Consider the following 13,918-nt stretch of genomic DNA (forward strand, 5'->3'; position numbering starts at 1 on the left):
GGTGGGTGGGTTTTGAGTTTCATATAAATCTTCACCTTGCTTTGGGAGAAATGATTCCTCTTCATTTTTTGGACCCTTCCTCTCTTCTTCTTTCTTTTTTTCACCTTCTTCAAACAACTTAGTCTATAATACCAACTCATGGAGTTATCTTTTTCATTCTATTTTAATTTCCAGTAGCACTTCATATTGCATGAACTTTTAGTAGGAAAAAAAAAATCAATATTACTAGTGTTTTTCAATAGTTATATATAACTAGTGAAGTATTATTTTTTTTTTAACCAAGATTTAAATTTGATGGCTATGAACAACTGGTTAGGATTCTCTCTTTCAGCACATGAGGAATTAACATCACAAACATCTCAAGAAATATCAGGTTCAGTTGATGTTTCAGGAGAATGTTTTGATCTTACTTCTCATCATGATGACTCTACACTTCCTTCCCTTAATGTTGTTCCTCATAATACCCCTTTTGGTATTTTTGAAGCTTTTAACAGAAATCATCAATCACAAGGTTAGTAACAACATTTAATTTAATTTCCTCTTTGTTAGTCTCTTTTTTTCCCTACTTAAAACCCTAATCCTTCAAAGGAAAACAAGTAGAAAATATCAAGACACTTATGTTGTGATTGTTTATAGTCATTTTATGCAGTTCCTCCTTTGTTTGCCTCTATTGCTGTTACTACTCTATTGTCTTTTTTCATCTTCTTGAGCCGAGGGTTTATCAGAAACAACCCCTCTACCATGTCAGGGTAGGCGTAAGGTCTGCGTAGTCTTCCCAGACCTCACTTGTGGGATTATACTGGGTTGTTGTTGTCCTTTGTTTGCCTCGGATGAATTAGCGACGGACAAATTAAGAACGACTTTTGTTAGATGCAATAATGGTTTTATATATACATAGTTGGGGTTTACGTCAAAACCCCCTATCACCACAGGAGATGAAAGTCTGAATAGATGGATTAATTTAAAAAAATCAACTATTTTGCCTATGTTTGAGATTTTATTTTTTGTTTTGCATATGCAGATTGGAGCTCTCATGATCCTAACTACAAAACAACATCAGAGATGTCAATGCTAATGGGTAGTTCATGCAATACTATTCAACATCTTGAAAATCAAGAACCACCAAAGCTAGAAAACTTTCTTGGTATTGGTGAAGTACAAAACAACAACAACAATATTAATGGAGATTATAGTATTTATTCTAGTGTTACTAATACCACTAACAATATTGGAAGTAACACTAATAATAATACTATAGGGCTTTCTATGATCAAGAATTGGTTAAGAAATAACCCTAACACCACTACCCCATCAGAAAATGACAAGAAGGAGGGGGAGGGTGTGGTGGTAGGTGGTGGTAATAATGCACAGTCCTTGTCGCTTTCTATGAGCACCGGCGACGGTGGCGGTGGCGGTGGCGGTGGCGGTGGAGAGAATAGTTGCTCGTCGGAAAATAACAAACAACAAGAGAATGCGAATGGTACCAATGGTAGTATTGATGTACAAAATAATGGTGCAATAGAAGCAGTGCCTAGGAAATCTATTGATACGTTTGGCCAAAGAACTTCTATTTACCGTGGTGTTACAAGGTATTTTCTTTTTTCCTTTTTCTTTTCTTTCTCGTTATCGCTATATTTCATAGGTAGGAACGAGGCACAAGCTTCTAATTTTTGGCTATTTTAGAGAAATAAATGCTACTTCGAAATAAAGATCGAGGTAGCATTTTTTACATTCTTCCTCCATCTTTTGCTTTAAAAAAAAAGTAATATTTATGAGCCATACTACATATAGTAAAATTTCTAGTGAACTTTGTCCTTAGGAGAAGTCTAAAATGGAGTATAAGATTGCATTGCAAAAGTGGGAAGGGAGTCAAAAAAAAAAAATACAAAATCGTCTTTAAATATGTTTTCTTGCAATTTCTTTTCATTTCTCCCTATATAGTTTCTCTTTTTCTTCTTTATTTTCTTTTGTGCTTAGTACAAAAAAAACATGAATGATGGAATCCTTAGGTTGACTACTGGATTATCGTCCTTCAAACAAAGGACAGCTCTATGCACAAAGTATTTCGTATTATGTAGGACCCGAAAAATATTGCACCCTAAGGGGTGTGATGTAGGCAGCTTACCTTAATGCAAGTCTATCCTAAAATGATTTACTACTCGATAGGAAATTTCGTTCTTTTATTTTAAACAACCTTAATTATAACCAAATCTCTTTCTTGTTCCTCTTGCTTTATTTAGTGGTTTATATAGTGTAAAGTAAGTGTTTTCTTTGTGATATACGTTTTGTAATTAATTTTCTAGGACTAATGTGTAACTAATACTTATTATATATCTATATATATATATATTGGTGTATGTAGGCATAGGTGGACGGGGAGATATGAGGCACATTTGTGGGATAATAGTTGCAGAAGAGAGGGACAAACTCGCAAAGGAAGGCAAGGTATGTTTCCCTTCATTGTCTCCCACTTCAAATTTTCACCTTTTTATTTTTATTTTTATTTTTATTTTTTACTATTTTTTTCATTTTACTCAACCATTACTACTTCTTACTGTCCACCCAAATTATTTGAAACGGAGGCGTAGTTATTGTTTATTATTGCTTTTTTACTACTATAACTTCTTTCCCTTTCAAAATACTAACTTGGATATCTTCTTGATTTTGCTCTCATTTTATTTCCTGGTGATGGATTCGACACTTCTATACTTCCTGCAGTTTATTTGGGTAAGTTATACAGTTCCTTTTATTCTTGTATATATACACATTTTGCATAATATAAACATTTTGTCGTGTTTTTAACTTCTATACACTGACTGTAATAACTTTTACGCTGAAAGTGTAACAAAAAAAATGGAATTAAAAACCAAGAAAATTATAAATCACCTGTTACGACACATTTTAAAGAACGGTGGTCGCAGCCCAATGCATTAGGCATCTCATTTTAGGGAAGGGCCGCACTCCAATGGGTGTGAGACATCCTACCATGATGTGAGCATTATGGTTGCATCCATGGCCTATATAGTCACATGGAGATAACTTTACCGTTGCTCCAAGTCTCCCCTCCTCGTTCTAAAGAATACTATAGTATAAACGTTTTTATACTGTCATTGTATATAAGTTAAATTCTTCGTATAATTAATTTTGTGTAACTGATCTATTTTTTAATGTAAATATTTAATAGGAGGGTATGATAAAGAAGAAAAGGCAGCTCGAGCTTATGATTTAGCAGCACTGAAATACTGGGGTCCGACAACTACCACGAATTTCCCAGTAAGTACATAGAATTCTATGTAGTGGACTTCTCAATATCCTAGGAAATTTATCTAGTGGAAAACAAACAAATGTTCCGTACAGAAAATTTTGTTTTATTTTTTATATGAAAATTTTCAGATTAGTAATTATGAAAAAGAGCTGGAGGAGATGAAGCATATGACTAGACAAGAGTATGTGGCATCTTTACGAAGGTAAAATTTTAAAGCTATACATTAATCAAGTTGTTTTAAGGGGGAAAAAGCCGAAATACATAGTTTATCTCGAATCTTGTCAAATATTTTTTTTCAAGACGTCGTATTTAGTCTGACCTATTGAACACTTTGAAAACGTGTCTAAATGAAAAATTACGGCGAGTAAATGAATAAAATTAATATTCTTTTGCCCTAATATAGGAAGAGCAGTGGGTTCTCTCGTGGTGCATCCATCTATCGAGGTGTTACAAGGTATATGTGATTATTAATTTTTAGTGTATGATATCATTTGGCTCTTGCTTAAAATCTCCTTCCTAAAATAGTTAAGAAAAATAATTTAGGTTTTATATTTCTTTGTAAAAACAGGCACCATCAACATGGAAGATGGCAAGCAAGAATTGGACGAGTTGCTGGAAACAAGGATCTTTATCTAGGCACTTTCAGTAAGTCTTTTTTCTCTTTTTTATTTGGAATTTACACAAATAGCCGGCCAAATTCACCATTTACTTTTTCTAGCCAGTATACATAATATATTCACTGATTATACATGGTTATACTCAAATTATACATGGATTATACGCATATTATATATCCAATAACTATCTTTAGTTTAAGTGGTTGGGTGGACGGCCTTCGCCAAAAGAATCATTAATATATATTAAATAGTTATAGTGTCATATTATGTCCCTAGATACATATTAATGGTTGGGGGGATTTACTCAAATAGCTGGCTAAATTCACTGTTTATTTTTTCTAGCCGATATACATAAATTATTCACTAATTTACACGGTTATACATAAATTTACATGGATTATACGTATATCATATATCCACCAGCTATATTTTGTTTAAGTGGCTGGGTAGACGTACAACTATTTAGGTTAATTCTTCCTCTCTTTAAATAGTTATATATCATATTATGTCCCTTGATACATATTAAATGGTTGGGGGGATTTACACAAATAGCCGGCTAAATTCGTTGTTTACTTTTCTAGCCGGTATACATAAATTATTCACTAATTATACACGGTTATACATAATTTATACATGAATTATATGCATATTATATATGCACCAACTATATTTAGTTGAAATGGTTAGGTTAATTCTTCCTCTCTTTTTTTCCTCCAAAAGACTTACTAGTGTCATATTATGTCCCTATATATATATAATCATGTACAAAAATGCTTTTTCCTCAAACCATTTTCCTGGAAAATCATATTTTGATGGTTACCTTCTAACTTTATTCCTATTCATAGGCACACAAGAAGAAGCTGCAGAGGCTTATGACATTGCAGCAATCAAATTTCGTGGACTAAATGCAGTAACCAACTTTGAAATAAACCGATACGACGTAAAAAGCATACTAGAGAGTAGTACATTACCCATTGGAGGTGCAGCAAAACGTCTCAAAGATGCAGAACAAGCTGATCAAATTGCTCTAGATTATCAAAGAGTTAGTCAAGAAACCATTGGATCTCATCTCACAAATGGAACAATCAGTAGCTATGGCGCGAACGCGAATCATATCTGGTCTAATATTGCATTCCAACAAGCTCAGCCTTTGAATATGCATTACCCTTATAGCCAACAACAACAACAACAACAACAAAGGCTATGGTGCAAACAAGAAGTTCAAGATTCTGATCATTTGAGTAGTACTCACAATTTTCAAGATTTTCATCAACTTCAACATGGGAATATTGCTCATAATTTCATGCAACCTACTTCAGCTTTACACAATCTTATGGGATTGGATACTTCTTCTACTTCAATGGAACATAATAATGTTACATATCAAGGTGTTGGATATGCAAGTAGTCCTAGTGGTGGATTTGTGTTGCCACAATTGAGCCAAGGTAATGGATATGGAGAGAATGAAGTGAAGCAACAACTTGGTAATGAGAATATATTTGGTTACTACCATTCTCAACAATCAACATCTAACGGTTCGGTCAAGGCGGCCGGTCTTTATGATCAACAGGAGTCTGTTAACTGTAACAATTGGATGTCAACAGCCGTTCCTGCTCTCGCTTCGAGGAATAACACCGTCGCTATTTGTCATGGTGGGCCCCCCACTTTCACCGTGTGGAATGACACATAGAACTCTCATCACAAGGCTAGCTAGCAAGGGATGATGTATACATAACTAATCTCTAATCTTCCTTTTTTTCTTTTTTTTATTTTATTTTATTATTTTTTCTTTTGCAACTCGAGAAAGATAGTTGTCTTCTTTTTTTTAAAATTTTTATTTTGGTTGCTTTTATGCAAATGCTAATTTTGTTTATAGGACTTGAAGAGTGAAGTTCATGAATAGCATGATGAGAGAGCTTTGTTTAGTCTCTTTTCTTGGCTATAATTTTGGGAACTTCATTCTTATAGATCCTATCGGAAAGTAAAAATATCAACCATGCTTTGTAATTTTGGATAATATAACAATGCAGATAATCGGAATTTTTCCATTTGTTGTGTATGCATATTTTCTATATACGTTGTTTGCATACATTTCAGATGCTTATTTTCTATTTCTAGTACTGTTTTAAAGATATATGTGGCCTATACTTGTTCAAGTTCCTCACTGTTTTTTTTTTTTAAAAAATTTAACTAAGTTACTATATACTAGTACTATATATTATCACTAGACTATTTGGGATGATATTGTATAGCCATTTTTAAAATATTAGCCAAGTGTGAGCACGTAATTTTTGGCCTATGCGAAATTACTCCTAAAAATATTCAAAATAATTTTTAATAATTTTTGTAGGATTTTAGGAATTTTGTTTGTCATTTTGCATCATTAAAAGCATCTTCAAAATAGCAAAAAACATCAAAACAAAGAACTTCTTTCATTCATTACATTTTTAGATTCTAATTGCATTTTTAGGATTTAATTACATTAATAAATGTATTGTCAAACAAAAATCACAAAAAAATACAGTCGTCATTTTGCATTTTAGTTTTTAGGTTTAAATTAGTAGTTTTCTTTCATTAGTTCACATTGTTAATTAATTAATTAGTTAATTGCTAAACTAAAATAGGTGTTTAGATTAATTGCGCAAATTAATCTTAATTAAGAGTATAAAATAAAAATGGTTAAATCTGAAAATCAAAGTGAAGGAAGATAGAAAAGGAAAATAGGGCTGCTATGTTCAAAATAGGCCAAACACTTCAGCAGTCCAATTCATGAAATCCGCCCCAACCCAAACCCAGTCCATAAATCCGGTCCAGCTTCATTGATGTCCAAACAATGTCGTTTGGTGTTATTCTCTCCATTGTTCGTTGATCATAACCTGACGGTTTGGAACTGCCCAAGCCATCTCTTAAAACTGTCCTAATGACCCTACCCCACCCCCAAAGACCGCCTTTCTCCTCTCTCTCTCTCTCTCTTTTTTACCCCACCGTTGTCCGCCCTATTCCACCGCCGAAAATCGTCTCACGGCGGCGGACAACCCTCAAATGGCTTCAAATCTTCACCAAACAATCTACATCCCCTCCTCTTTCTAATACCCATAGTCTCGTTTATGAAATCCCCACAGGTTTATCCAATTTTCAGATTTGAAATTTCTCAGAAAATTTAATTTGCCTATTCCTCCATTTTAAGTCTGTTGATTTCGAAATCGACATCCGTAGATTGCTCTTAATAAGTGCAATCAATTGATGATGATCTCGAATTAACCGCATGGCCGTCGGAGTTCCGTCCAACTTCCTTGACCTCTATTACTGGCTGATTTGGGTTCCGAGATGGTATTCTTCTCCTCTTCTTCTCTATCTTTGTTCTGTTAGTTAGTCAATTAATTGATGATTCACCTAGTTAGTTTAGTCGGACAATCAGTAATTTTTATGTGTTTACATAATAATTTGATTTGTTGATGTTAACATGACTAAAATAGCAGCTAAATTGCATAATAGCTAGTTTAGTCATATATTAGATTTGTTTTAATTCTTTTTACAGTGATAGTTGTTAGCTTTTCAAATTGGAATTGAAATTAGTTTGAGTAGTAGTGGCATGTTCTGTTTTTTTTTAGATTTGTGGGGTTTGGGCTTGGTAGCTTGAGGCCCACGCATGTAAGTCCGGTCATTGGCAATTAGCAGTGGTTCTGAAAGTTTTGTTTTAGGATTTAGTTTAGGAGAATCTTTTAGAATTCTCTAGGAGAGTGTAGAAAAGGGCTAAATTGCAAAGAAAAACTAAGAAATGGCCAGGTGTAAGGGACTTAGGGAGCAAATAACAGAAAATAAGGGGCTGTAAAATAGAAAAGAATATCTGAAGAGGGACAACTGTATCAATACTGTTAAAAAAAATGCATCTTTCCTATTTTTCAGCTGACACTTTTTGCAGATTATTCCCTCATTTTACGGCATATAAGACACTCATTAATTTTTTATGAATTTTTAAGAGAATTCCCTCATCCATTGACGCATCTACACTCTTTCAGATTATCATTTTTGTTTTCTCATCTGGCATATCTCACATACTGATCTCTCACTCCTCTACTCTCACTTTCTTTTACACACACTAAAACATCTTAGTAGTAGCTGAAAATTAAGAATCCAGATCTGAATTTCAAGTTTCAGAAACCAAAAGCTAAAAGAAAAATAAAAAAAAAGGGAATCAGAAGTTGGTCCAAATCTCAGCTCATTTATTTATATTCTCTGGAAATTCCAAGGTGATAGAAGTGCTGGTGTTTGCTGGATTTATTAGCTTGAGCTTCTCCTTCTTTCTCCTTGCCTTTATTTGACCATTTGCTGACTGTCTCTTGCTAGTAGGTATGTAAAGTTCCTTTTGTAACTCTTGTGAATGTAGAAATACAGAGTTGATATGTTGATTCCTTGACTACGTCTACTTCTATATGTTCCTGATGTTTGAATGTGAAATATGTTTCATCTTTGTTTCTTGATGATTATCTGATTACGTTTGTTTGTTTGAGCTGAACATTTAAGCTATGATTACTCACTAACTGGACTAGTTGCTACTGATTGTTCACTCACCCTGTTGTAAAATCACTGTTAGTCAAGCATTAATATTAGCTTATGAAGTTTTGAATTGAATATGCCTACTGTAGTCGCTTCTTTACACACTTGAGGGTGAAGGTGGAATCATGGGTTTCAATTTGAAGTCAAAAGCATGCGTAGATTATGAGTTAATGATTCGAAGCTTATATGTCGTAATATTGTTTAGGTCCAGAAAATAGAATGTGTTTGGTTCATAGAAATGTTTGTTAGTATGAGTGAGAATTTGAACTATTTTCCTTTGTTCCTTTCCGTGTTGTAGTGATTTAGCTTGAGTATTCATGTATTCATTTTTAAGAAAGTCTGTAGTTAAGTTTGTTACTCCTGATATTTGCAAATTATATTGAAAAGCCATGTTGATTGACTGGGCTGAACAGTTGGCCCAAATGGAGCTATTTACTCAATTTAGAATCAAAGGGAGTTTGGAATCTACATGTATTTGGACTCAACGTTAAGCCCATCTAGGAGCTTTCCCTGTCACATGAGCAGGCCAACCATTGCAGAAGGGTAGGGACACCTTGGGCTTCATTTTGGCCCATATGTGCTTCACAATTTGGACTTGTTTGAAATTTTAGCATAGGACTCTAGTTAGGCAACTCATAAGCTATTAATTAATTATTAGTCAACCGGTATGACTAATCCACTAATTTACTTTCCTATGATAAAGCACAACCAGGTGCTTCACATTGCCTTCTTTATCAAACTTATTCTGTTTCTCTTAAATCAAACATTGCATGTTTCCTTCATGAATTGCCACGGTCGGACTTTAACTAGTGTTATAATTTCAGTAGCATCTGTGCACCCAAGCTTGTAGTTTAATCTTTATCAATCAATGCCATAAGGATAGACCCTTTCACTTAATCCTCGAACTTTAGGAAATTAGTTAACTCATGAATATTCGTAGAATATTTTAGGCGCGTTCTAATATACCATCGTGATTATGTACACGTTCATGTGACATAATTATGATTCCCAAAATAAATCAAGGTACGCTTTCACGCGACTTTGGCGAAACAACCTTAATATTAATAAGTATTATTAATTGTGTACACGTACATGTGACATGATTTTTAGCACACTAAATAAAATAGGTTTACACACATGTGATCCGTTTCAAAGATAAATCCATAACGCCATAATTAAAAGCGATAAAAGGTAAAACGCACATAGATTCTAATATACATTATTAAATAATTAATTAAGCCATATGTGATTAAAGCGGCCGTGCTAAAATTACGGAATTCGAGAATGCCTAATACCATCTTCCGGGTTAACAAAATTCCTTATCCAATCTTCTGTGTTTCGCGGACTTTAATACAGAGTCAATTTCCTCGATTTGGGACTTTAAAAATAAACCGGCGACTTGAAAAACCATAATAAATATTCCAAGTGGCGACTCTAATTAGATAAATAATTGCATTTCGAATAATGTCACTTTAATTGGAAAAACTCCTATTCCTCGAAAAAAGGATGTGTGACAGCTCTGGCGACTCTGTTGGGGAATAAGAACCCAGAATCTCTGGTTCAGGGTTAAGAATTCGAGCTTGTAATGTGATCTATACTTGGATTTCTTGATTGTTGATATTATTGTGTTTGTGGCCTAATGTGCTAATTGTCACTCATTTACCGCTTTGATATTATTTGAACTGTATAAACTGTCTTCTTATGCCTTTCTTCCGAGTCTTCTGAATTTACAATGCACACGTGCATGTGGCCCACTTTTCTATTAGAGGTCATACCAATTAGGACGAGGCTGGGTTAGTAACTAGGTCGGGTAGACTTTCGTGCTCCCAGTACGTTGCCCCCACCTCAGCTCGAGCTGTCCGCTTGGGCCGGCCATGTCTAAAACACATCCTCAGGATTTAAACCTAGAATAACATAGCCTCCATGCCGGATCCCTAGTAGGAACGTTTGTTTGCATTACGTGCATTTGACTTTAAGGACTCAACACATGGGTTGAGTCCGTCTAGAACAGGTGTAACCAAAATTATGAGACCATCCTGATGCATCTTATGTGCTACTTGTGCATTTTGTTTGATCTGGTTTGCAGGTTGACCGGCTTCTAGAATAAGTATAGAAAATTGAGAAAAAGTAGGAGTGAGAGGTAGGAGAGAGAAAATTCATCCGATTTCCAAAAATTCCAGTATTTGAAAAATCCCGAAACTCTGCCAAAATTTTGAAAGAAAAATAAGAGAGAGGAAAGTCATTTCAAAATGAACTAAAATTTTCAAGTGTCCCCTATTCTGTCAAAATTGATCGAACTACGCAGGTCTGTTTCTCATCGAATGTGAGATACGTAGGCAACCTCATAGGGTCCGACCTTATTTTTGTAAAAATAACCAATAGGAAATAAAATGTGTCCAGTGTTTTGGTGAAATAAGTAAGCCGACCCAGCTTCGGTTACATCTTGAGCCATTTCTGTTGGAATAGCCTTAGAATATCTTTAAAATTGTCGAAGGGCTATTCTCGCAAGAACTGAAGTGTCTATCAATCGGGCATCACTTTTACCATAGTGCCCTCCCCCGGCCTCAAAACTTTCCTTGAAAGTATGAAGGGGCCATTGTTGCAAAAATAGCCATCCTTGGTTTGGCCAATGTTGCATAAATAGTCACCCTCTCTTTTGTCTTTCTTAGAAAATTGAAAGATTGTTTTGCAAAAGAGTCCATTGGTTTGTCTTTTGAAACTAGTGTCAACCCTAACCCTAACCATCCACAGGTACAAAATGAGCATTGTCCAGAACTTGTCGTTAACGGTTGTAGACCAGGCTCTACAATCATAGCCTGAGGATGAAGATTTGAGTGTCCAAGTCATTGAGCTACACCCAGAAGCTCCACTCCCCAAGACTTTAATCCAGCAAATTTGGGATGGCTGTCGGTATTTGAAAGATTATACCCAGGTACCAAATCCTGCGAGAGGTGAGGTAGACCTAGGTTATGTTATGTGGTTCGGAAAAAGGTCTCGCGAAGATGATGAGCCAGAGCCCGAGCCCAAGCCCAAGCCCAAAAGGCCCGCCAAAAGGCCACATGTTCAAGCTTTTGATGATAAAATCCGAGAACAGTTGACCTAGGGAGAAAAGGAAAAGGGATACCAAGCAATCATTCACTCCTTAGAAGAAAAGCTGAGAAACCTCAAATTTGAGAATGACTTACAAGCACAAGAGGCTGAAGGTGAAAAGAAAAGTCTGACCAGTGAGAATGAGGCCCTCCGAGCCCAACTCCGAGAAATGAGAATAGCCGCACAGACGCCTGTAAGAAGTGAAAAGGACAAAAAAAGCATGAGCAACTTAAGGCAAAAAGTGCATGACTATGCAGCCGATCTAACAAAAGCTGAAAAAGGTTTAGCACAAGCTCGGGAAAGGATGGTCCAATTGGCGAAAGATGCAGAAAAATGGACAAGGTTGGCTTGCCAGGCAAAGCCAAGTTATGACAGAGAATCACGGTCTTATGGAAAGAGTTGGCCGCTTTTGAAAACGAAATGGGTCAACAAGTGCAAGACTTTAGAACGGAGAGGAAGCATTGCTATGCACTGATTAACAAGTTTGAAGAGAATGTGTTGAAATTGCAAGACCGGAACAACAGGGCCATGCAAGTAGTGGAAGCCCGAGAGCAGCAGATTGGACGATTGCTCCAGGAGAAGGGTGTTATTAAGCTTAGAATCAAAGAAAAAGCTGACTACACTGCGATGAAATGCAATGAGTGTGAGAATATGACTTGTGTTATGTTCTTTGCTTCAGTGTTGTCTTTCGCTCGCCAGGTCATGGCCGACCTAGAGTTCATTCAGGAAGAGCTTATAAGCAGGCCCGCGCCGAGACAGACTGAAGTCACCCGAGCCCCTGGAATAACGTTTGAGAGTCATCTATGTTCTTAATTATTTAGTCATCGAGTCTGTAGTTTACTTTCCTTGCATCGAGTCTATTTGTCCTTTCATCCATTTCGAGTCTATTGTTATTTTGCTTCTAGTCTGTATGTCTTCCTTTTTAAGTAAGTTGTCGATGTTTTCGAGTCCTTGTAATGAAAACCCCAAAAAAGATTTTATTAATGAAATATTAAAAAACCCTAAAATTTTATTTGATTTCATTTTATATTTATTCCCCTGAACTACGTAATGGTCTGATTCATGCGACATCATGATACGTAGGCAATCCTCATCGGATACGATCATAGCTATAATTAATCTGAGCGAAAATCAAAAGAAAAAAAAGAGAAAGAGAAAGAGAAAGATTGAGAGGAAAATAAATAAAAGAAACGAGAAAAACTAGGAGTGACAACAACAAGAGAAAAACCAGGAATGACAAAACAAAAGAGAAAAAAAGAGTGGAAAATGAAAGGAAAGAGTTACAGAATGGAAAAGAGATAGTGAAAGCTGGGATGAAACACGCAACCGTTGCAAACACATGGTAGAAGCGTTTAACTGTTTAGGTGCATTGCATCCCACGTGTGATTTCCTATTTGTTAAAATATTTCAAAACTAACAAGGTTGTTGTGCGTGCCTTTAGACAAGATCTATTTCAGGTGGTTGGTCTTGTTGATAATCTGGCTTCTCATCCCTGTTTTTCAAGATCCAAAGGAAAGGTTCCAATGGCCTCTGAAAGCATTCTCCACATTATCAACCCTGAGGATAGCCCGGCACTGGCTATTTCACAACCTGAATCAGCAACCGTTGAAGAGAATAAGATGATGTGTTTCCGCATGTTGGAAATCTGGGACGCCTCGTCTAATGGTAGGGAACCGCCAACTGCAATCCCTAGATTCCCTGAGTTGATCCCAAGGACGGATGGAGCCACCAATGTCCCTATGACCAACCCATTATCCCGTGCGGATACCCTACAATGTCATCAAACTTTACCGGCATGCCTTCTGTGGTTCGCCCCAAGGTACCATTTTTCGGGGCGCCTCCAACATTGTTTTCTGCACCAGCAATCTTTACCGTAGCACAACCAACTGTGCCCAGGCCGTGTTTTGAACCCCCAACATTCACATTCCATGGTCCGCAATTTTATCATGATAAGACTCATGTCACTCTCGAACTCGTACGCTCAACAACCGCAATATGAGTTTTCGATTGAGCCAGAAAGAGCAGTTAAAAATCTCGAGCAGGAAGAAATGGCTGGAAAAATGAAAAGCTTGGAACAGAGCTTGAAGAACATGCAAGGCCTAAGTGGCCAAAAAAGTCTCCTACTTGGACTTGTGCATGTTTCCGAATGTTCATTTTCCAGCTGGTTTTAAAATGCCAAAATTTGAAAAGCACGACGGGCACGGAGACCCGATCGCCCATTTAAAAAGGTATTGAAATCAGCTAAGAAGTTCTGGTGGAAAAGAAGAACTTCTGATGGCGTACTTCAGATAAAATCTGGTAGGAATCGCTTCTGAGTGTTACATGGATCAAGAAATCACCCATTGGCATGCGTGGGATGATCTGGCCCAAGATTTTGTCCGACAATTCC

The 13,918-nt window shown here is 36.1% G+C and overlaps 1 protein-coding gene and 1 long non-coding RNA gene across 2 annotated transcripts; both read left to right on the forward strand.

The window, feature by feature from the left end:
- Nucleotides 1-294: 294 nt before the first annotated feature.
- On the forward strand, nt 295-5,941 carry LOC109243086 (AP2-like ethylene-responsive transcription factor AIL1). Its single transcript, XM_019409981.1, has 9 exons — nt 295-511; nt 1,022-1,589; nt 2,363-2,445; nt 2,719-2,727; nt 3,185-3,273; nt 3,394-3,467; nt 3,669-3,719; nt 3,834-3,910; nt 4,728-5,941. Exons 1-9 carry the CDS (start codon nt 295-297, stop codon nt 5,570-5,572), a joined length of 2,013 nt encoding a protein of 670 aa, XP_019265526.1. The 3' UTR covers nt 5,573-5,941.
- An 830-nt stretch (nt 5,942-6,771) lies between these two features.
- Nucleotides 6,772-9,333, forward strand: LOC109243089. The gene is made up of 2 exons (XR_002070490.1): nt 6,772-7,212; nt 8,133-9,333. It is a non-coding gene; the product is annotated as an uncharacterized LOC109243089 (long non-coding RNA).
- Nucleotides 9,334-13,918: the final 4,585 nt, after the last annotated feature.

Source organism: Nicotiana attenuata, unplaced genomic scaffold (assembly GCF_001879085.1).
Source record: "Nicotiana attenuata strain UT unplaced genomic scaffold, NIATTr2, whole genome shotgun sequence".
Lineage (NCBI taxonomy): Eukaryota > Viridiplantae > Streptophyta > Magnoliopsida > Solanales > Solanaceae > Nicotiana > Nicotiana attenuata.